This window comes from Alternaria alternata (assembly GCF_001642055.1).
Source record: "Alternaria alternata strain SRC1lrK2f unplaced genomic scaffold CC77scaffold_15, whole genome shotgun sequence".
In the NCBI taxonomy this organism is placed as follows: domain Eukaryota; kingdom Fungi; phylum Ascomycota; class Dothideomycetes; order Pleosporales; family Pleosporaceae; genus Alternaria; species Alternaria alternata.
Window position 1 is genome coordinate 327563 of NW_017306204.1, and position 19472 is coordinate 347034.

Consider the following 19472-nt stretch of genomic DNA (forward strand, 5'->3'; position numbering starts at 1 on the left):
CGGATAGATCGGTACTGTGCTCAGGCTATGTCATCGTCACACCTCTCGGCGACAAAGAAGACGACGACGACAACAACTGCCAGACTAGCTTTGATGGTTGTGTATAGTCAACCGCCATCTGCATCTTGCCGCCACCGGTCGAGAAGACGAACCGTGGTATCACGCGGGCGCACCATAAGCAGGTACCCGGTCATGTGCTACGACTGTCTTGACGTATCCTAGGATGCTTAGTAGGAGACTGGTCTCCAGCAGCTGTGGAATCAGTGTGGATGCACGGAAAGGGTCCGATTAAAAAGCAGACTACCGGGCCGTGGGTCTGCAGCAAAAGGCCGATGGCCTATCTTGGCACACCCTCCGCCATCCAGGACGCGTAGATGGTGCCGTGTGGGGGAAGGACATGGTGGTGCAGTACAGCGATGGATGCAGCGTCGCCACACGTTGTACGCGGTTGTTTACGTTGGCTGTACGTGTGTTCGCGAAGTTGTCATGGCTTGGCAGCAAGAGGCGCAGCCCTACCTAGGTAACCGTCCGCGCGAGGAAGGAGCGCTGGAGGCCTCGATCTATACCGCGATCCCACCATCTCTCTCCTTTCCACCAAGACTCACAGACTCGGAGCCATCTCGTGTTTCGTGCGGTTCTGCGCTTTGTTTTTGCGCAGTCACTTCAAACGCTCCTGCGACCGTTTAACATTGCGGAACCGCTCCGCCCGTAGCAGCAGACATGGAGCTCAAGAAGCGCCTCAACTTTGGCAGCTTGATGCGCAAACGGTCTTGTGAGTCCCGCCATGCACTTTGGTCTGGTACACTCTAACGCATCCAGCGCATACAGCCCAGGATGTCAATATCGATCCAAATGCTGACACGCCCGAGGCCAATGCCACCAGGGGAGTGGTAGGTTATACCGCCTCGTCGCATCTTCGCAGCAGCTAATAGCGAGCAGATGCTCTTCTGCGAGTCTGGTGCCGCCAACTCGGTACGGTATTTGCCCACAGAATCATGCCGCCCTACTGACCTTTCCAGGGCGAAGAAGTCCTCCACCTGCCTACCATCGTCGAGTCCGCCGTCGCAAGCCCGAGCGCTGCATCAGCCGCCGCCAGACAGATCCGCATCTTCCTCTCCAAAGAAAACTACGCCCGCCCTCATGTCCAGTACAATGCCATTATGCTCATCAGAATCTTGGCCGACAATCCGGGCCCTTCTTTTACCAAGAACCTCGACAAGCAGTTCGCCGATACAGTCAAGTACCTACTCCGCAATGGTCAAGACCCAAGTGTAGCGCAGATTGTCAAGGAGACGCTGGATTCCATGGAGCGAGAAAAGGGATATGACACCAACCTAAACACGCTGTTCACCATGTACAAGAAGGAGAAGGGCCTTATGGCTGTTGCCGCAAAGCAGTTCGGCCCCCGGAAGCTCAATGCGCCAGGTTGGTCAGGGTCCCAGAACGTACAGGGCGGCTTCAGTTCAGGGCACAGGTCGTCGTCTAAGACATTGCCGCCACCAGCAGAGCTTGCAGGTCGCATTGAGGAAGCGCGCACATCGGCCAAGCTTCTCTTACAGCTTGTCCAGTCCACACCAGCAAATGAACTACTTGGTAACGAACTGGTCAAGGAGTTCGCTGAGCGCTGCACGACCGCCCAGCGTAGCATACACGGCTACATCGCATGCGACAATCCGGCACCCGACGATGATACTATGCTCACGTTGATCGAAACCAACGAGCAGCTCTCCCTCGCTGCTTCCAAGCATCAGCGCGCCATCCTCCAGGCCCGTCGGTTCATGGGTGCCTCGCCGTCTCCACCAGTGCAGAATGGAAACGCCATGCCGCCGCCGCCGCCAAATGGTAACACTAGTCCAGCTGGTGTGCCTACACACAGCGATGCGCCTTCGATACCCTCCATGAACTTTGGAACGATGCAGCCCACCCAACCGGCTGGCACAACATCTACCAACTATGGAAGCGACGAAAACAATCTTCCTCCGTCACTGCAGGCCGCACCGAATCGTACACAACCGAGCGCACAAGAAGAGAACCCGTTCGCTGATCACTATACGACTACATACACACCTCCAGCGCACCAGAACTCGTCATCGGCCAACGATTATGGTGGCCCACCAGATCCTTACCATCCAGGCTTTCAATCAACTCCGTCGTATCTGGGTCGGCAAGAGAGCTCTGCAAACAACTTGACCATGCACGGTGCGCAACCACCGATTCAGGAAGAAGACGAACACATGCGACCGCGCATTGAACGCCCACGGACGCCTGATCTCAACGTGCCTCAGCAACAGGCCCACGACGTTTCGCCCGTCGCTGAACGTAATACCGTCACGTATAGATACTAGGAATCTTGCGATGGAGGATCGCGCGGCGGACCAGACCCGGACAGGATGATGTGGGGTAACGTTTGACAGGCCCGATTTCTCCCTTTGGACCCAACGGGTAACGCTGATGCTTTGAAATCACAAAGTGTACATGCTCTTTCTTGTTGCGCAGAGTCGGAGAGCTCGAAATTTACAGGGCGGCTTGGAGCGCGATATTTAGGAAGAGATACCATGGTTGACTATGATTTGGATTTATAGTTTAATGTTCTTCTACCTTGCCATGCCCCGCACTTGAGCGCAAGGCTGTGACCTCATGCAGCCCCCGCGGACATGTCATGACCTCGTGCATCTCACGCGTCTCTCACCTGCAGCGATCACGCAATCTACACGGTGCCTGAATCGTCAACATTTCACGGCACGTCGATTAGCTTGGTCAGCGACGAGCCGACCATCTTCGCAATCAACCCCTCGAATGTGGAAGGCGAGACCCGACCCCCACCGCGGCGGAACAGGGACCGCTTCTAGCGCCGAAGAATTAAAAGAGGCCGTCATGTTGAAGACATACACTATTGACCAGCCCCGTTCCGCCCTTCCTCCCGTCCATGCTGACTTTGACTTCCTCATGGCATTCTGCTGCAAAAGTCCATGGCTCGCTCGCTTCCAAAATGCGTCGACACGTTGATCATTGGTACGTGACGGGGATAACATGCGCGCGCAAGCAAGATGCTGATTACAAATTACAGGCAACGGGCCATCAGCGCTCGTCCTCTCCTACATCCTACACGGCCATATCCCATACTACGTCGGCGGCCATCATGACGCGATTCTCGACGCGAAACTGCAGAAATCACCCAATCTGCTCCACCTAACACCGGATCTCTACGCGCATTTCCTGTCGTCTCTACGCTACTCGACCCAAGCGCTGCCGGTCAACACGCTGCTCGACACTCTCGTCCGACCCAATGCTGATACCGAGCTGAACCCCAAGTCCTGCATCGAGTGGCGGTACGAGCCTGAGAAGGCTATTCCACATGTTGCGATTGGGGAAACAGCCCATGCAGGTGGGCAATGGGCAGAGAATCCCGTCTCTGCAAGCGCAGACATTGGCACGTTGAGCTATGCGGAACAGTTGAGCCTCCCTGGCTATTCGTACGCAGACCACTTGGCTAAGAGCGGAAGAGGAGACGAAGCCGAGTTCGTGCGGCCTTCGAGGGTCGAGGTTGCCGACTACCTAAGGACATACCCGGAGGCGGTGGGCATAGCCGATAGCATATACACGGGGCTGAAGGTCGAGCATGTGCATCGAACGGTGCGCGGCTTTTCCATCGGAAGTCTTGGGATTCGGTGCAAGCATCTCGTGCTTGCGTCTGGCATCTTTACAGTTAACATCCCGCCTCCACTTCACCTTGCGCCCATCGCACAGATGGATTCGCAACAAGCGCCACTACTCGTTATTGGATCCGGATTCTCTGCGGCCGATGTTATCATATCTGCGCCGCCTACTCGTAGGATCCTACACGTCTTTCAATGGGCCCCCGAAAAGAGGCCGTCCCCATTACGAGGCTGCCACCACACCGCTTACCCAGAGTATGCGACCGTTTACCGCCAAATGAAGCTTGCAGCGATTACATCCAAGAAGAAGAATGCAAAATCTCCTTCTGTACGGCGCAAGTCGAATCCATTTCAACAACGCGACTGGACGCTCTACGAAGGCCTGCCCAATGCCGAGGTTGTCAGCGCATCTGTGTCCGGGAATGTAGCAACCATAGTACTACAACTGCCGTCAGGAGAAACCGTCACCCACGAAGTAGGCGGTCTAGCTTATGTTGTTGGCCGACGCGGAACCTTGGATTTTCTGTCCCAAGAACTATGCGCTGAGATTCTAGCTTCGCCCGACCAAATGAGTTCCGGCCCATCTTCCGCGCATCTGATCTCAGGCCGAACATTCCGCGCCAAAGCCGAAGCTACGTCCCTCGAAGTAGCTAGAGACGTCTTCATAATTGGTAGTCTTACTGGTGATTCTCTCATCAGACACGCAATCGGTGGTTGCGTCTTCGCTGCTGGTCGAATTTTGGGTGCCATACCAACTATTTACTCTCCTGACAGTACTCCCTCGCCTACTTCTTCAACTCCTCGATCTGCATCACCAGTATCTACGTCTGATACTGAAATCGCTGCTGAAGATATGCAGGCTAGTCCGCGGAAAGAGAAGAGCGGAAGGCGTACACCGGGCGAATTGACGAATGGGCATGCAGATTTGCACCTTGATCGGAGGAAGCTTGTAAGGTCGGTGGAGACGGCGAATGCAGAGAATAGATATTGGGTTGACTCTGGTTGGTGGGCTGGTGGACTGGGCCCGGGGAGGAGTTGAATACAGACACATTGATGTGTGGTCTCCTCATTGGCGTTAATAGTACATACCCCATGTTCCTTGGAACAAACTTATCATTACGGATCTCTAAATCCACATACACGCATTTCTAATGTATCTCATGTTGCTCGGTGTCACCATTTAGAATCAAGTGATATCATTCAGCAGCCATATAAACCTAGCAGTTGCCTCCATCAAAATAACCCTATTCAGTACACCTTGAATTCCGCAATTCTAACCTTACTGCCCACCTTCGGCGTAAAGATAACTCTCACCTGCTCCCCCTGAACTTCCTTCCACTCTACACTCGTAATGCCGTTCGCGACAACATCGCCATAAGTCGCGCCCTCGACATCACTCCATTCACCACTGTCCCCATTACCAGGCACCTGGATCTTATAATCCGTCGGCTCCGCAAAGCCTTGCTCCTCGTTCGCGAAGAATGCAAGCTCAGCCGCACTTATGCTGACGGTTTTGCCAAAATCAATTTGGAACCAGACTGTACTTCCATTGCCGACTGGTGTATCCCACCCATTCTTAGCATCTTGCTCGGGGTAAAACCATATCCGACCGTCAATAGCAGGATATGTAGATGCTTGAGTAGTGTTGCCGACGGATGTTGTACCGCGCGGATACGCCGTTGTAGCGTTGAGTTGGATTGACTGTGCGATTCGGCGGGTAATAGCTGGTGGAGCTTTTCGTTCCAGGTCGACTGAAAGACGAGAAAGCGTGGGGGATGAAGCGACTACCTTGCCATCGACCTCAACCTGCAGACCTGTGGCGTCGTAGTGCGAGCCGTCGGCATCCCACTGAACGGCAATTTCATGACCGTGGTATATGATACGTTCTGCGCGGAAATATTTCATCTGCGCTGAAGAGGCCAGGGGAGAGACTTCCAGCGTATCGTTGGCTGAGGGACGGATTCCAACAAGACCCGATAGGACGAGGTCGTTGAAGCCAGAGTGGAAGTAATGATGACTCCGCTTGAGTCCTACGATCGGTAATCCCGTGTCAGGGTAGTAGTCTTCTTCTAGATCCAGAATGCCAGTATCGGGGTTCCGATGCAACTGAGCATATTGCCTCAGCAAGTTTGTATAGTCATCAGTGTTAATAACATCCGTCTTTCTTCCCTCAGCATAATGATCCAGGAAATTGGCGAGTCCGGATAGAACTTGAGTCATCTGGAAAGGCCATACAGGGCCATTCCACTGACACTCCGGGTTCGGGCCTTCGTAACGGTACTGTCGCATGTAGTACTCGTAAGAAGGCTCCACGGTACGCAAACCGTGTTCTCCGGCTAGCTCGCTACTGTTAAGAATGTGCGACCAAGCTTGTGCGTAGGTTGCGGTATCGTCGGGGAGGTCGTGGGTCCAAGGGACCATACCGACCAGTTCGCGGCCGCGAATGGGATCCCAGTATGTGACGTTCGTGTTGTTGACTTGATAGCGGTCGATGAAATGGTCAAAGGTTGAGTTCCAGAGGGCGTCCTGTACGCGCGTTTTGAGGGCAGTGGCGCGGGAATTGTAGATGTCGACGGTGCTTTCCAAACCACCTTTCAAGGACGCCATGTTGGCGATTGCGAGGGCGTTGGCGTACTGGTAGCTGTTTATGCTAGGGCGGAACGAGTCGCCGCCGAAGAAGCCATCATAGCCACCCGAAGAATCTATACTGGAGATTGTATACTCCGTCGCATCCCGGATGGGCTCAACGTAATACAACCCTTTGTCCTTGTCGTAGGAATCATCCCAGGCATTATACACTCTCGTCATATCGTCGAGCCTCTTAACCACGTCCTCTACCACACCATCAACAAGATACCCTTGCCAAACGGCTGCGGCCATGCTTTCAGAAAATTGTCGACTGTTGCTGTTGCTGCTATACATGAATGTCGCGTAATCTTCTTTGAACCGTCGGTCGCGACACCACCGTCCCTCTAGGAGATGGAAGCCAGTTGCATCGTTCAGACTAGCCCAAGGCATAGTCTGCCACCCGACATCGTCAAGGAACTCGGTGGAAATGTAACCGTTGGAGCCTAGGTCGCGTTGATGTGCGCGGAAAATGGACCACCGGTAGTAGTAGACATCGGTGATATCTGGATCGCTAGAGTCGAAAAGAGGGATCCGGTCGCGGTACCATGCTGCATCATTGCCGTAGTATTTGTTCACTATAGCTTCGACATCGAGCGCATAGCCTTGATAAATCAAAGGAACAAGAGCGAGCGAGCTATACAGCTTCATATCGGGCGAAAAAACCAGTAGCAGATATCTCCAAGCCTAGTAGTACTTGAACATGTGCGGTGTCGTCCTTTTACATAGTCTCCTACCCTAGCTCCGTTAGCTTCCCGGTCCTCAACCGAATGCTACTGTCCCTGTCTCCAAGCTTCTCGTTGTAACATGGGTCGTGCATATTATCAGCCGTTCCGTAGCTGTTCTCTTCGGGGTATTTCTGAGAAGAGCAAGTCAATTCGTATTCGCACTCGCAAATCTACCCGACGGCGGCTCTCCGAGCCAGGATCGATATGACTTGCCCCACTTCTTCCCCGCAAACTTGTAGATCTGCATGGAGATAATTTCTCCGTCTTGTGTTGGCGAGGTTTAACTTTCGTATGTCGACGTGATGACGTAGAGTTCAGCCGGTGCCGCGGTTGTTATTGCTGTTCATATAAGTGCGGGTGCTATTAGTGACAAAAGCAAGGTATAGAACACCGCAAACCAGGTCTTGGTAGCAAGGCTAACCACGTGCAGACAACCATGCTTGAAGATAGTTGAAGACGATTCTTGGGTATCATTTGAGTCTATTATGACCCACATTCCTGTTTACAAATACAAGTTACTGCTACTTATTCATCAAAGACGCTACAAGGGCAGGACAAAAGCGCCAACTGCTCTTCAAGGCCCGAACTATCCAAACGCCGTAGTGTGTACAGGTTACGCTTCATCTAAAAAGCATAAAGACCTCTCATGTTCCAAATCGCCTCATCAATCATACTGGGTGTCCATTCTGCACCTGTCATCTGGCCAGCGATGCTCTCTCGTTTGTCGCGCGACAGTACCAAGAAGCGCTCAATGAGATCACCATCGATCACGCTCTTGACCGGCGCGAAGTAGCTGCGGAAGGCGAGATGATCGCGACCCGACAGTGGCTTGTCGTCTGACCGAAGTTGTAGCTCCAGTTGTTGGAACATCTTGTGCTGTCGGCGGGAGTTGAAGGGGATAAGTGCACCAAGAGTACCCTGGAGACCAGCCCAGAAGATGATGCGTTCACCACCTGATAGTAGGACAGTCTTCTGAATGGAGACGGGAATGTCGTTCGTAAAGTAGTGTGCGATAAGGTCGAGGCGGTTCGGCGTACCACCCAAGTAGCCCTTATCTACTAGGAGATCGGAACCATCAGGCGACTCGTCAGAAGACTCGGAGACCTTCTGTGGGCAGCGCACAAGCCAGATGTTGCCGAACTTGTCACCACCAACTGTGGTGTCGTAGTCCAGCATCTCTGATGCGGAGGTGTGGCGGGCAATAGTGTCATCGACGAAGGGAATCAGGCGATTGGGGTGGACCTGATCTTTGTGTACGACATACGTTACTGACTGCGCCTGATCGGAAACAACCAGTCGGCTGCCTTGCGTCTTGAGGTCGGTGATGCGCGTTGGTACACAGTTCGGTGCCTGAGCCTTGCGTAGGACAGACTTCATACCGCAGTCGTAGAGACACAGATGGCGACCGACACCAGCAATGAGCTTTCCTTTGAATGCAAGTAGCGCTAGAGGCGGGTCGCTGACCTCAGTCTCGTGGAAGAACTCCAGCTCACGACCGGTGGGGTTGATCTTGTACACCTGGATAGAAGCAGATGTGTATTTGAAAGGAGTGAAGCTCAAGTCTTTGGCAGTGCCAACAACCAAGAATGCTTCCTCACCACGGCTCTCGAAGAACACCAAGGCGGCGCTGACAAGTGACTGGTTGCCATTGAGCTCTACGGTGTGGGTGACAGTCTTTTCGCTCACAGGATCGACAACTTGGATACAAGAAGCCCAGCTGCCCTGAGCTCTTGGGTAACCAAAGTCAACTGCTGGAAGCTCGTCGCTATCGTCGGTGCCATTCGTTGCACCACCGTTGGCGTTCTCGACTTCCATCGAGCCGTTGGTGCCATCATCCTCCTTCTTGACACCGGCGTGTGCGATAAGCTGTTGGCGTCTGTCGGCACTTATAGTGTTGTTGTCGCTCTCGATTACGTAGAACACACCCTGGTCGTGCCATCCGACCATCTTCCTTGGGGTGTACTTGAGTGGTATGTTCTCGTAAGTCGTATTGTCCGTTAGGTCATTGAAGGTGAAGATTCTGTTGTGGTCAGCAACTAATCGTGCATGTTGTGTATGTAACAAGAACGAATTGATAACTGCTTTCAGTAGGAACAATTGGAAATTTGTTATTGCCCTCATCGTGTTTAGGGAGTACAGAGTTTCATCATTGCAGTTGGGGGAAATAGATGGAAGGTGCTTACCGTAGCTCGTTGCCGCTGACGCAGATGATTCCCTTGAATTGGGAACCATCAAAGTTCCACGCGGACTTGAATGGAATGTAGTTCAGCGGTGTCAGCTGCAACACTCCGGTACGAGGATGAGTGTAACCTAGCCATGGCCTTGAGGTCATTGCAATAATAGCAGGTTCGCCGGCAACAGTCACCTTCGCAAACTTGATAGGCTCTGGCCCAAGGAAGCGTCTCCGAGTGTCGCCAATGTCGCCAGTCATCTCATCTAGTACCGATCTGATGTATACACCACTTCGTAGACCGATGTGCAAGAACTGGCTGTATCCACGAGGAGACTTGTCCGTCATGAGGTTGATGGTCAAGTCACTAGGCGGTGAGGTGAGGGCCTGGACAGAGATACTTCGCAGGATGTTTCCTTCCATGTCAGGACTCAAGTTGAAAATCCTGACAGTCTGGTCGCTGCACCCGACAGCCAAGAAGAAAGCTCGCACACTACCCTCAGGTACATCAGGCATTGCAAGACAGTTGATAGTGCTGTCTAAAGCAATCTCCTCCTCAGCCATGGCAAGCGATCCATCTGCGTCGCATTCAAAGTACAGGATTTGGCCGGAACTTAGCGCTATAGCAACTTGTCGGTTGTTCGTGGCACAAGCTACGATAGTGCGATGCGCTGGGGGTTGCCAGTCAGTCAGACTAGCGTGCGTCGCACTTGCATCGTCATTAGGGAACTGGATGCCCTGGATGTGACGAATACCCTTAGGATGGATCTGGATGATACAGTCTTCACCGAACTGTTGTACACCAAGCGTGTTGGTGTCTGGAAGAAAGCCGGTATTCGCAGCTTCCTCGACATCGTCGCCAATTTTGAGAACGAGCGTTCTGCTGTGAAGACACATGACAATAAGTGTATCAGTTTCGTCTTCGCTGGTCAGCTTCGTAGTCCAGACGTCGGAAGCGTTCTGCGGCAACGGCGACTCAATAAGATCCAGAACCTCCAGCGCGTTCCTGGTGGTGCGGAATGAACTCCGGCCACCGGCACCGTTGATCGTGTAAACTTGGGGCGCGTCCTCCAGCGCAGGGTTGGCAACTTCCATGCCCATAATCGGATTGAGACTGGGCATCGTCTCAACTGCAGTGAGGTTGACAAGCGCCCGAGGCTTGAAGAAGGGAGGTGCGAAAGAGGTCTCAGGGTCGACAGGGAATTGATCGCTCTCGAAAACAGGATCTTCCGTCTCGTCTCCCAAAGACTCCAGTTCATACAAGATGCGGTCTCCAGATTCGCAGGCAGCGTACACGAAGCCTGCCCTCAGAATGCAAATGCTCGTCGCGACGGGGATGGTATCAAAGTATTTGATCTTGATCTTGTCGACGGTACCGCTGGTGGCTTCTACAGTAAGCTTGAAGACATCACCGTCCTCTGTTTGTAGGAGGTAGAAGAAATCACCGCCTTTGAGAGAGTATAGAGTACCAGCAACGATCATGCGCTTGCGATTTGGGTCTTCAGTGGCTCCTTCGCGGCGTGGAATGGCCAGTCGGTGCACACTTGACTTGTTGTTGAAGATGCGGCGGTATGTGATGCTATCCTCTCCACAGCATAGAACACCGCTCGGAGCGTTTGGTCCTCCAGGTACCCGGAAGAGGGTATTGGCGGTACGATCAACTGGCTCCGACCACTTCCGGACGATATGGTTAAGACCAAGGTCCAGCTCGTAGTATACCAACTCCTTCTTGATCTCTTCGTAGGCTTCACCAGTAGGGTCAGTCTCCGAGTTGGAGTAGTCTACCTCCAATGTAGCGAACATGGGATTGTCATATCCAACATCAAGTCCAATAAGGCAGTACACCAACGTCTGTGGCTTGTGTGCCTCTAGCGGTGAGGAGATGGCAATATCCGTCTGGCCACTTCGGGTAAGAATGTAGACAAGCTTGTTCTTCTCCGTCGAGGCGATCATGATAGCGCGCCCTTTCGGGTCGGCTGCTAGATACTCGCCCGGCACTACGCGTCGTATTCCAGACTTGCCGAACGTCTCGAAGTGAACGGTCTTGAAGGTATGCTCATCTGGCATGTACTCATATGTGACTAACCGTCCGGAGTCGGTGGTTATGACAATATGGTCTGACGGAGTCAGTAGAGGTTCTTAGTGTTTGCAGTCCAGTCCACCGTGGGCTCAGGGAGCTGGGAGCTCGAGGGTGTCGTGTGCTTTGAAAATCACTATACTGCTTGTAGCGGGGAAGATGGACTAACATACCTTTGGTGCCGCCTGCGATCCTGAACTTGGCTATACGACGAATGATGCCAAACACATCCTGCGAGTACAGCTCTTGGAAGCCCTTCTGTCGCCGCGAGACCTCGAGGATAGCCAGTCGTGAGCCGCTCGCTGTGAGAATCTGCTGCTTGCCGTTTCCAAGAAAGTCGCCGGAAATGGCGTCCTGTGTCGCTGTCGGCTGCTTCACCGTCAAGGCGTACAGGGACATGGAAGAGAAGCTCGTCATGGTGGGCAATGGGCGGGCGCTGGCCCAGGTATTACAGTCGCGTCGATATCTGAAGACACGCGGGTAAGGTTGAGAAACAGACCACGATCAATCAAGAGCGGTGTATGAGCTTGTTGAATGTGATGCGCGCCGTTGTAGGGCAGCGCGTCTGAAAAGTGGCTGGCGCAAGTTGTCGAGGATGAAAGATTTACGCGCAAAGAGGCCAGAGCTTCTCGGCCTAGTGTCGGTCCGCCCTGACCAATTGGTGGGATGGGCCCCACTAAAATTTCATGTCGCAAAGTCTACACAGGCGCGTACTCGACGACAGCCACGACAACTTCCTCACCCCCCAGATCCCAAGTCGACACCATGAAGCGCAAAGTTGGTGCCCTCGAGAAGCTGGAGTCTGACCACGCAGCACTCCGCTTCAAGCTGAAACGAGACCCTCAATCGTACAGAGACGACTTTGAGCAGCAATGGCAGCAGTACCGAACCCTCCTCGACCTCTTCCTGGCCGACCCAAGCACCTCAGATAGCGGTCTGGTCGCGCTCAAGGACCTCATCGAATTCGTGTCGCACACCTCAGACCTCTACCCCGATATTGCATCAGAGTTTCCCCGGGATCTAGAGCTGCTGCTCACCCACCACGAGGTGCTGGAGTATGACTTGAGAGACAAGGTCGTCGGAGCATACTGCCTGCTCAAGCGGAAAGAAGTCATCGACTCGATCACACTTCTCAACACCCTGTTTCCCATTCTTGTGACGACCAACAGCAAGAGTCTGCGACAACTACTCTACACCAAGATCATCTCAGACCTTCGGTCTTCCAACGCAAAGACTGTCAACCACAAGCTCAACAAGTCTATGCAGACAGCGCTTTACAAGTATGCAATATCCTGCGAGTGTACCAAGATCATTGACTAACTAGTCAAAGCCTCCTAGAATCAGACTCCTCCTCACCCAAGGGCATATGGGCCGTGAAGATCACAAGAGAGCTTTGGAAGCGCCAAATATGGACCGATGCGCGCGCAGTCGAGGTCATGCGCTTGGCCGCTCTAAGCGACAACGAAAAGACCGTTTTCGGCGGCACCAAGTTCTTCCTTGGTGGTGACGAGGAACGAGAGGCCGCTGCAGAGGAGAGCAGCGATGACGACAATGATGTCGACATGGCCAAATTGAAGCATTCAGCTGGCATCAACAAGAAGAGCAAGAAGAAGGCCCGCGAACTGAGGACTGCAGCTGCCACTATAAAGAAGAAGCAGAAGAAGAAGAATGCACCTCATCCTCTCAACTTCAGTGCGCTCCACCTCCTCCACGATCCTCAAGGCTTCGCCGAAACGCTCTTCTCGAAGCACGTCCAGAACTCCAAGAACAAACTCGCCCTCGAAACGAAACTGCTGGTGTTGCAGCTTGTTACTCGTCTTGTTGGATTACATCAGCTCACAGTCCTCCCGCTATACTCATACTTCTTGAAGCATCTCACTCCTCGGCAAGCGTCTGTCACAAGTTACTTGGCATGCTTAGCGCAAGCGACACACTCGTATGTACCGCCAGATGTGCTCGAACCGCTGGTGCAGAAGATTGCGAACGAGTTTGTGTCAGAAGCATCAGCCTCTGAGGTTGCGGCAGCAGGTCTGAATGCCATTCGCGAGGTTTGCGCACGTCAACCATTAGCTATGACGGACACCTTGCTCCAGGACTTGGTTATGGTAAGTCAACTCACATTTTCTATCCTCCCACCGCATCGCGTCGCACTCTGTGTTTTTCATGATGAGAACATTTGGTCCGTGTTAATGAGGCGGCTTAAGACCCCGCTATCTGAATACAAACCCAAGCGCTTGTCGCAACTCTGATACCCTTGTTTCTGCTACATCCTCTCAGACACCTCGCCCTGATATCATGATGTATACTGACACAAGGTAGTACCGCAAATCCAAGGACAAGGGCACGATGATGGCCGCCAAAGGACTTCTTTCACTTTACCGTGAAGTCGGTGCAGACCTCCTCAAGAAACGCGATCGTGGCAAGGACGCGACAATGGGTATCCGCGCTGGCACTATCAAAGAACGCCGATACGGTGAAGAAGCTATTGGAGAGATCGAAGGCATTGAGCTACTCGAGAAGTGGAAAGAAGAGGAGCGCAGGAAAAAGCTGGAAGCTGCTGGCCTGGACCCTGACGCGGACAACGGCGACGTTGAGCTTGATGACGAAGATGACTGGAAGAAGTGGGATGTGGAAAGTGACGGTGATAGCGACGATTCAGGTGGCTGGATCAATGTAGAGAGCGATGGCGAGGATATCCAAATTAGCGACTCTGAAGACGAAAAGGAAAAGAAAGACAGGCCAGCAAAGAAGGCTAAGCTCGATACCACGACACCAACACCAGGACCAGACAGCAAAGAACCCTCCAAGAGCGCCGAACCAGAGAGCAAATCCATCTCTAAACTCCTCACCACTACTATCCTTACCCCAGCCGACCTTAAACAACTCCAAGCCCTCCGTGCCTCGTCAACAATAACCTCCTCCCTCGCCTCCTCCAAACGCGCCCAACTCCTCGCCGCCCGCCACGCCGACGAAGCCATCACGGCCGATACCATCGAGCTTGCCGCAAAGATTGGCAAAAAGAACACCAAAGAAGAGAAGATCGCTCTTGCACGCGCAGACCGCGAGACGAACCACAGTTCGCATGCTAAGAAGAAGAAGGAGCAAAAGGCAGCTGAGGGCAAGAGCACGACGAATCAGGAGAAGGCAAGGAAGAAGAACTTCTTGATGACGCTGGGCAAAGCCAAGATTAAAAACAAGAGGAGTTTGGGAGATGTTAAAAAGTCGTTGATGGGTCATGTGGAGAGGAAGAAGAGAGGAGGCAAGAGAGGAAACAAGGGCAACTAGTGAATTAATAGATGTGGTCCTGGTGCTAGGGATGACGCTGATTTAGTTTACTCGAGATGAAAAGGGAATAGTCACTTGATACCCAAATAGAATATGGAATCATGATACATGAGAGATTTCGCTTTTCTGCATGGTTCTACCGTATGACAGGGTGCTTTACATGATCGCATTGCAACACCTACAACACTTTTGGCTTCAGCCTACTCATAACGTGTAACGGAAGACACACATTCTCTTCCAAGTACTCCTCAACTCATCAATCCTCTTCCGCTCCTCGCACAGCACTCGCAGCCATACTATTCCTCTCACTTACTCCTTTGACAACGAAGTTGCTCTTGCTCGCCCACTGGCAGCACCCACACGCGGTTCAAATCGAAAGACTGGGTTCCTGGACCCGCAAATCGTTTGAACTTTCATTGTGAGAGCTGCCTGAGGCATAGCTGTTATTGGCAATGTGGACTTCGTCATCGGAACTTGGAGCTGTATGTTGTATGGTTGCGTGTTTGTTGTGAGGAGGTGAACGGCTATTCATGCGATTGGGAGAGGGATTGATGGGACTATCAGCTGGGTGAGGTGTTACTCTAGTAAGAGCTTCCGGGTCTTTGGAAGCACTTGAGAGGTGACTCAAGTCGGTCGAACTCTTAGAGTAATCCTTTGGGCTAACTGATGGGTTTCCGGATTTTATCTGTATCTCCTCCATGTTGGAGGTGACAGACAAACCTTTCCAGTGCGCTGCTCCTGTGGTGGAATTCGAGATCTGATTTATTGGAGTTGTGATGGAGCTGCCAGTAGTTCTGCTCTGTTCCTGAACAAGGAGATCGTGTGCCGTCGAAATCGAAGGTACAAGCGTAGAGCTGACTGTTCGTCCATTGAGACTGTTCACGAGTGGCGGCGACGCAGGTACAACCGCAAATACGTCCGCAACGCCATGCCCTGTACCATCTTGCCACATATCAGCATTAGCAGAAAGAACCTGGCGTAACATGTCGTCTTTCTCGTTCTGGGCTCTGGTCGCAGAAGTCATGATCGGCCGTAGGCAATCATCCAGGCTGACGGTGCTGTCACCGTCAATCTTGCGTCGCTTGTGCGAGTCAAGTGATTCAGCCTTCATCCAGTCAGTCACACACTGATTCTGTATTTGAAACATCATCGATATGTCGTTCTTTAAGCCCTTAGGATCGGTGGGGTGAGAATACAGCTGTAGCAACGACGTGATGAGTGAAGTATGCTCAATGAGATGTTTGACCAAGAGGTTGGGATCTGGATCTTGATGGGTCGTTGGCTTGTGATTGATAGAATAGCGAATATTACGTATCGTGGATCGTGGCATGGAATGCGACTGAGCAGTTGAGGAGTTTGGTTGCGGTCTAATATGCTCCTCGTGTCCTTCGGCTTCATCGCCGCTAGTCTTGTCAGGGTCGGCGTCAGACAGCCATCTCTTCAGCGGTGAATGTCGCGAGTACTCTTGGATATAATGAATGGCCCTCCTACGGAGCAGGTCTTCGTTCTGAGATGGAACCGTTGGGTACCCATGAGTATTAGGAGGAATTTGAGCCTGATGGTTCTGGGAGTACGGGGACCAATATTCTGACGCGTTCTGCTGCTGCATAAAAACCTGCGAGGAGAGCGGGTATTGCACTTCAAAAGGTACGTTCAGAGTATGGCGGCCCCACGCGGCGTTCGGGCTGACATTTGGGGCCGCAGTTATCTTTGCGTTCATCATGCGGTATATGTCATGGCTCTGATGTCCAGTGAACGTGCTGCCGCTCGGAGGTATGGCTGTCAATGCTGTTCTAGAAGGGTGATAGCTATATAGGTCTCTATACCCATCGCCGATTGATTGATGGGATTCTGTCAGCTTCTTGTGTCTGGGTTTGCGCTTCTGAGCTCGTACTGCTTGCCGTGGCGGTGATGCAGTCTCCTCAACGATGATTGGGTTTTGACAGCTACCGCTCACGTTTGCAAAAGGCTTCGGTGCAAGCCTTCGGAGAGCAGAGGAGACGGTGCGTTCACCAGGATCGACCGAGCCTTGTTTCTTCCTGGGAGTGCTTGTTGCGAGTCGCTTTGGAACTTCGCCAGCGCTTGGAGATGTGAGACTGAGATCGTACTCACTGCTGGTGCCGGAGATCGCCATTTTGGGATGAGTGCTAGGCACCTCTCGCTGCAGTGAAGCTTTCTTTACCTTCTCAGTACTGGAAATGAGGGCATGAGTAGTATCGCCCGCCTTTCGAACAGTTTTGGGCTATTCCATGTCAGCCATTGCCAGCTCTGCGTTCGTAGCGCCTCGCAGAGTGAGGACCTTATTGCCTTTTCTATGTCCTGGCTTGCCAGTTCTTCACCACAGAAAGAAATGAGGAGTTTGCTCACTACTCCTTGCTCCCCAAGTTGCTCCACTTTTGTGCTTACTGCGCCTATACGGTGCGATGAAAATGATGCCGAAACTTTTGGCAACGCTTTTGCTTTGATCAGTATGATGAGGTGAAGCAGAGTGACAAGAGTGATGAAATACAGATCAGAAGAGAGTAAACATGAATCGTAAGGTTTGAAACGTTGCCTAAGTGTATACAGAAGGTACGCTGTGTATAGGAAGGGGCGCCCACCATCGGAGGAGAAAGTGCGACGCGCGCGCGATCCATAACATTGACGAGCATGTTGCTTGATAGAGTCAGAGTAGAACATTAGGAAGACGAATCGAAAGAACTCAGATGACAAAGGTAGAGACATAACCGATGCGCTCTTCATATATGCCTCGCACGATCTCGTCTCAACATACAGTTAGAAAAGCACGAAGTTCGGTCACCTCCTCCACATCATCCACCTCATTAACAATGCGATCGATAGCACCCTCATCCCAAGCGATACCATACCAGAGTAGCACGCCTAAATCTCTCATCACCCTTACATCTTCCATTCGGGCCCCCAGTTCCGGCACGGCGTCGATTAACCGCGTCCAAAACAACTCACGAAGCTGTGCCGCACCGTCAAAGTATGTCCATATAAGTGCAATACCGGAGGCAGGTGGAGTGATATATCCAAGGAGATGTTCGAGTCCGTACAGACAGGTTCCGAAAGGTAAGTATTCTGCCTCCGCCCAATCCACTAGGCCTGTGATCTTCCAGGTATTCTTGTCAACCAAAATATTAGATGGGATGAGATCTCCGTGATTGATTGTCACTGGATAATCACTTATCCGCTGCACTGCGCGCAATACTTCGCTTGCTCTTTTGCGGAGATGTGTGTCCGGCAGCTCAGCAGCTAACTTCTTGAGCCTAGAAACAATGGTTGAGCCGACCTTGCCGCGGCACTTCGAGAGCACCGATGGACTCTCATCAATAGGCGAGTCCACTCGTGTCGCTCTCGAAATGAACTGGGTCCTATGTGGTGAGTGCCAACTTTGCGCGATAAGGTCCGCAAGACTCGCGACGAGACGTTGTAGTTGTTCCCTTGAGCCAGCATCGAGTGAACGTTCACGCCCCTGCAAACGACGCAACTGTACGCCTTCAAGTTTTTCCATCTCATAGGCACATATGCCTCCAGGTAATGCTAATTCGAGAAGTTCGATAGTTGGAACTAGCGTTGGATAAGTCATGCTAGCAGCACGTACGATGTTGAGGTCAAGGGCGTGCAGTGCCGGTCGAAGCTGGATGATGAAAGCAGGTCGTTCCTCGCCGCGCGTGTCTGCAGGAACCACAGGAAGAGTGTCGTTGATTGTAGACACGCTTCTCGATGGCGGGACGAGAATCGTACAACTGCAGTAGCCCTGCTCCTCAAACTCTTCCACTTCACATCCCCCATAGTAATTCTGCACGGCTCTTACGCATATCTCTCTATCTTTCTGCAGTAACCCGAACCTGTTCCAAAAGCCTTGGGAAGTCATCAATCATGTATCCTGATCGTGGTAACAACACAAGCCCAAGGGCTCAAGCCATCGTGCAGGCTTAAGGCGGTGCCCACCATCCCGTCCCGCATCATATGTCACGTTCTGTCATAAGCCGCTTTAACTCGGCTAGAGCTTGAACGGTGTGTTGCACATAGTCGTGGTTCGTTGAGTTTTTGCACGTGGAGGGTTGGGCGTGGGAGGAAGCAGCGAGGTGGAAGCGGGGATGTGGGGATGGTGGCCTGTCGCCTCCAGCTCACCACAGGCCGCATGTCCAGTACGCGTAAGCGATCATCTCTACTCTTCACGTATCGCGTCAGTATACCAAGCGCGATAGGTTTATGACGGGGAAGTCAACTTTTCCTCTATACAATGTTGCGGCTGATGGGCTTTGTCTCGTCAAACACCCAAGTACATGGGGCGCTGTAATCCGACTTTCAATCCAGCTACATTTGAGGCTTAAAATACGGAAGAAGATGGAGTAGCAGCCGCGGCGTCTAGAAGAATACGTGCATTCAGCTGCTTTTGGAATCTTTGAGATTTCAGTCCTATTCAACCTCATCACTCATCCGAGGGCCTCGCTTCGAGGTTCAAACCGGCTGCCTTTCCAGAGAATCTCCAAGTGGGCGAGGATGTTATTGTAACAGAGATGGAGAAGTTGACACGATCGCAAGGTACAAAGGTAAGCAATTACCCTACGCAGTCTGTTGCTCGAGACGATACCTGAGTACACTTACTACATAGTGAGCGGCTTCTCGGGAAGGTGGTTGTGGGTAGACTAAAACAGGAATACGTAGGGTGAGTTCAGATAAACATGCCAGCATATGAATGAACAGATTGATTATGACGCGACAATTTAGACCTTCGGCACAAATCAACCAAGTCCCATTATCTATGGAAGTTCAACACTAGACAAACCTCCAAGCCAGAGCTCATTCAAATACGTTACAATAATCATGATTCGTCGACTTGAAATACCCAATCCGTAAGCAGATCGTGGTCTCCAATTCGATGTGAAATCAGGGATACTGAATAAGCTCATGGAGACTTCCGA

The 19472-nt window shown here is 52.2% G+C and overlaps 8 protein-coding genes across 8 annotated transcripts; 3 read left to right on the top strand and 5 right to left on the bottom strand.

The window, feature by feature from the left end:
• The first annotated feature begins 291 nt into the window (after positions 1 to 291).
• On the top strand, positions 292 to 2646 carry CC77DRAFT_198899 (hypothetical protein). Its single transcript, XM_018530579.1, has 4 exons — positions 292 to 772; positions 829 to 890; positions 940 to 972; positions 1020 to 2646. The coding sequence occupies exons 1-4, from the start codon at positions 721 to 723 to the stop codon at positions 2343 to 2345; spliced, it is 1473 nt and encodes a 490-aa protein (XP_018383953.1). The 5' UTR covers positions 292 to 720; the 3' UTR covers positions 2346 to 2646.
• Positions 2647 to 2969: 323 nt separating this feature from the next.
• On the top strand, positions 2970 to 4695 carry CC77DRAFT_1063186 (hypothetical protein; the record flags this gene model as incomplete). The annotated part of the gene is made up of 2 exons (XM_018528607.1): positions 2970 to 3012; positions 3068 to 4695. The coding sequence occupies 2 exons, from the start codon at positions 2970 to 2972 to the stop codon at positions 4693 to 4695; spliced, it is 1671 nt and encodes a 556-aa protein (XP_018383954.1).
• A 144-nt stretch (positions 4696 to 4839) lies between these two features.
• On the bottom strand, positions 4840 to 7394 carry CC77DRAFT_199019 (six-hairpin glycosidase). The gene has a single exon (XM_018530583.1). The coding sequence runs from the start codon at positions 6930 to 6932 to the stop codon at positions 4905 to 4907; it is 2028 nt and encodes a 675-aa protein (XP_018383955.1). The 5' UTR covers positions 6933 to 7394; the 3' UTR covers positions 4840 to 4904.
• A 239-nt stretch (positions 7395 to 7633) lies between these two features.
• Positions 7634 to 11655, bottom strand: CC77DRAFT_939848 (hypothetical protein; the record flags this gene model as incomplete). Its single annotated transcript, XM_018534700.1, has 3 exons — positions 7634 to 9029; positions 9193 to 11296; positions 11430 to 11655. The coding sequence occupies 3 exons, from the start codon at positions 11653 to 11655 to the stop codon at positions 7634 to 7636; spliced, it is 3726 nt and encodes a 1241-aa protein (XP_018383956.1).
• A 314-nt stretch (positions 11656 to 11969) lies between these two features.
• On the top strand, positions 11970 to 14649 carry CC77DRAFT_1041915 (SDA1-domain-containing protein). Its single transcript, XM_018527251.1, has 3 exons — positions 11970 to 12536; positions 12587 to 13361; positions 13576 to 14649. Exons 1-3 carry the CDS (start codon positions 12022 to 12024, stop codon positions 14539 to 14541), a joined length of 2256 nt encoding a protein of 751 aa, XP_018383957.1. The 5' UTR covers positions 11970 to 12021; the 3' UTR covers positions 14542 to 14649.
• A 775-nt stretch (positions 14650 to 15424) lies between these two features.
• CC77DRAFT_911801 (hypothetical protein) lies at positions 15425 to 16690 on the bottom strand (the record flags this gene model as incomplete). The annotated part of the gene is made up of 1 exon (XM_018533647.1): positions 15425 to 16690. A coding segment is annotated over one exon (1266 nt), but the record flags the coding sequence as incomplete, so codon positions are not given.
• A 300-nt stretch (positions 16691 to 16990) lies between these two features.
• On the bottom strand, positions 16991 to 18670 carry CC77DRAFT_199358 (hypothetical protein). Its single transcript, XM_018530585.1, has one exon. The coding sequence runs from the start codon at positions 18416 to 18418 to the stop codon at positions 17306 to 17308; it is 1113 nt and encodes a 370-aa protein (XP_018383959.1). The 5' UTR covers positions 18419 to 18670; the 3' UTR covers positions 16991 to 17305.
• Positions 18671 to 18706: 36 nt separating this feature from the next.
• On the bottom strand, positions 18707 to 19266 carry CC77DRAFT_1022096 (hypothetical protein; the record flags this gene model as incomplete). Its single annotated transcript, XM_018525389.1, has 2 exons — positions 19163 to 19266; positions 18707 to 19100 (listed from the first exon to the last, which is right to left on the bottom strand). Coding segments are annotated over exons 1-2 (197 nt in total), but the record flags the coding sequence as incomplete, so codon positions are not given.
• Positions 19267 to 19472: the final 206 nt, after the last annotated feature.

What these genes read in the sequence shown, in the direction of transcription:
- CC77DRAFT_198899 (XM_018530579.1), top strand. Translation starts at nt 721, where the DNA reads ATGGAGCTCAAGAAGCGCCTCAACTTTGGCAGCTTGATGCGCAAACGG. An exon ending in CTTGATGCGCAAACGGTCTT is followed by an intron (nt 773 to 828) that starts GTGAGTCCCGCC and finishes CAGCGCATACAG; the next exon opens with CCCAGGATGTCAATATCGAT. An exon ending in AGTCTGGTGCCGCCAACTCG is followed by an intron (nt 973 to 1,019) that starts GTACGGTATTTG and finishes TGACCTTTCCAG; the next exon opens with GGCGAAGAAGTCCTCCACCT.
- CC77DRAFT_199019 (XM_018530583.1), bottom strand. Translation starts at nt 6,932, where the DNA reads ATGAAGCTGTATAGCTCGCTCGCTCTTGTTCCTTTGATTTATCAAGGC.
- CC77DRAFT_1041915 (XM_018527251.1), top strand. Translation starts at nt 12,022, where the DNA reads ATGAAGCGCAAAGTTGGTGCCCTCGAGAAGCTGGAGTCTGACCACGCA. An exon ending in ATGCAGACAGCGCTTTACAA is followed by an intron (nt 12,537 to 12,586) that starts GTATGCAATATC and finishes AACTAGTCAAAG; the next exon opens with CCTCCTAGAATCAGACTCCT. An exon ending in TGCTCCAGGACTTGGTTATG is followed by an intron (nt 13,362 to 13,575) that starts GTAAGTCAACTC and finishes GACACAAGGTAG; the next exon opens with TACCGCAAATCCAAGGACAA.
- CC77DRAFT_199358 (XM_018530585.1), bottom strand. Translation starts at nt 18,418, where the DNA reads ATGACTTCCCAAGGCTTTTGGAACAGGTTCGGGTTACTGCAGAAAGAT.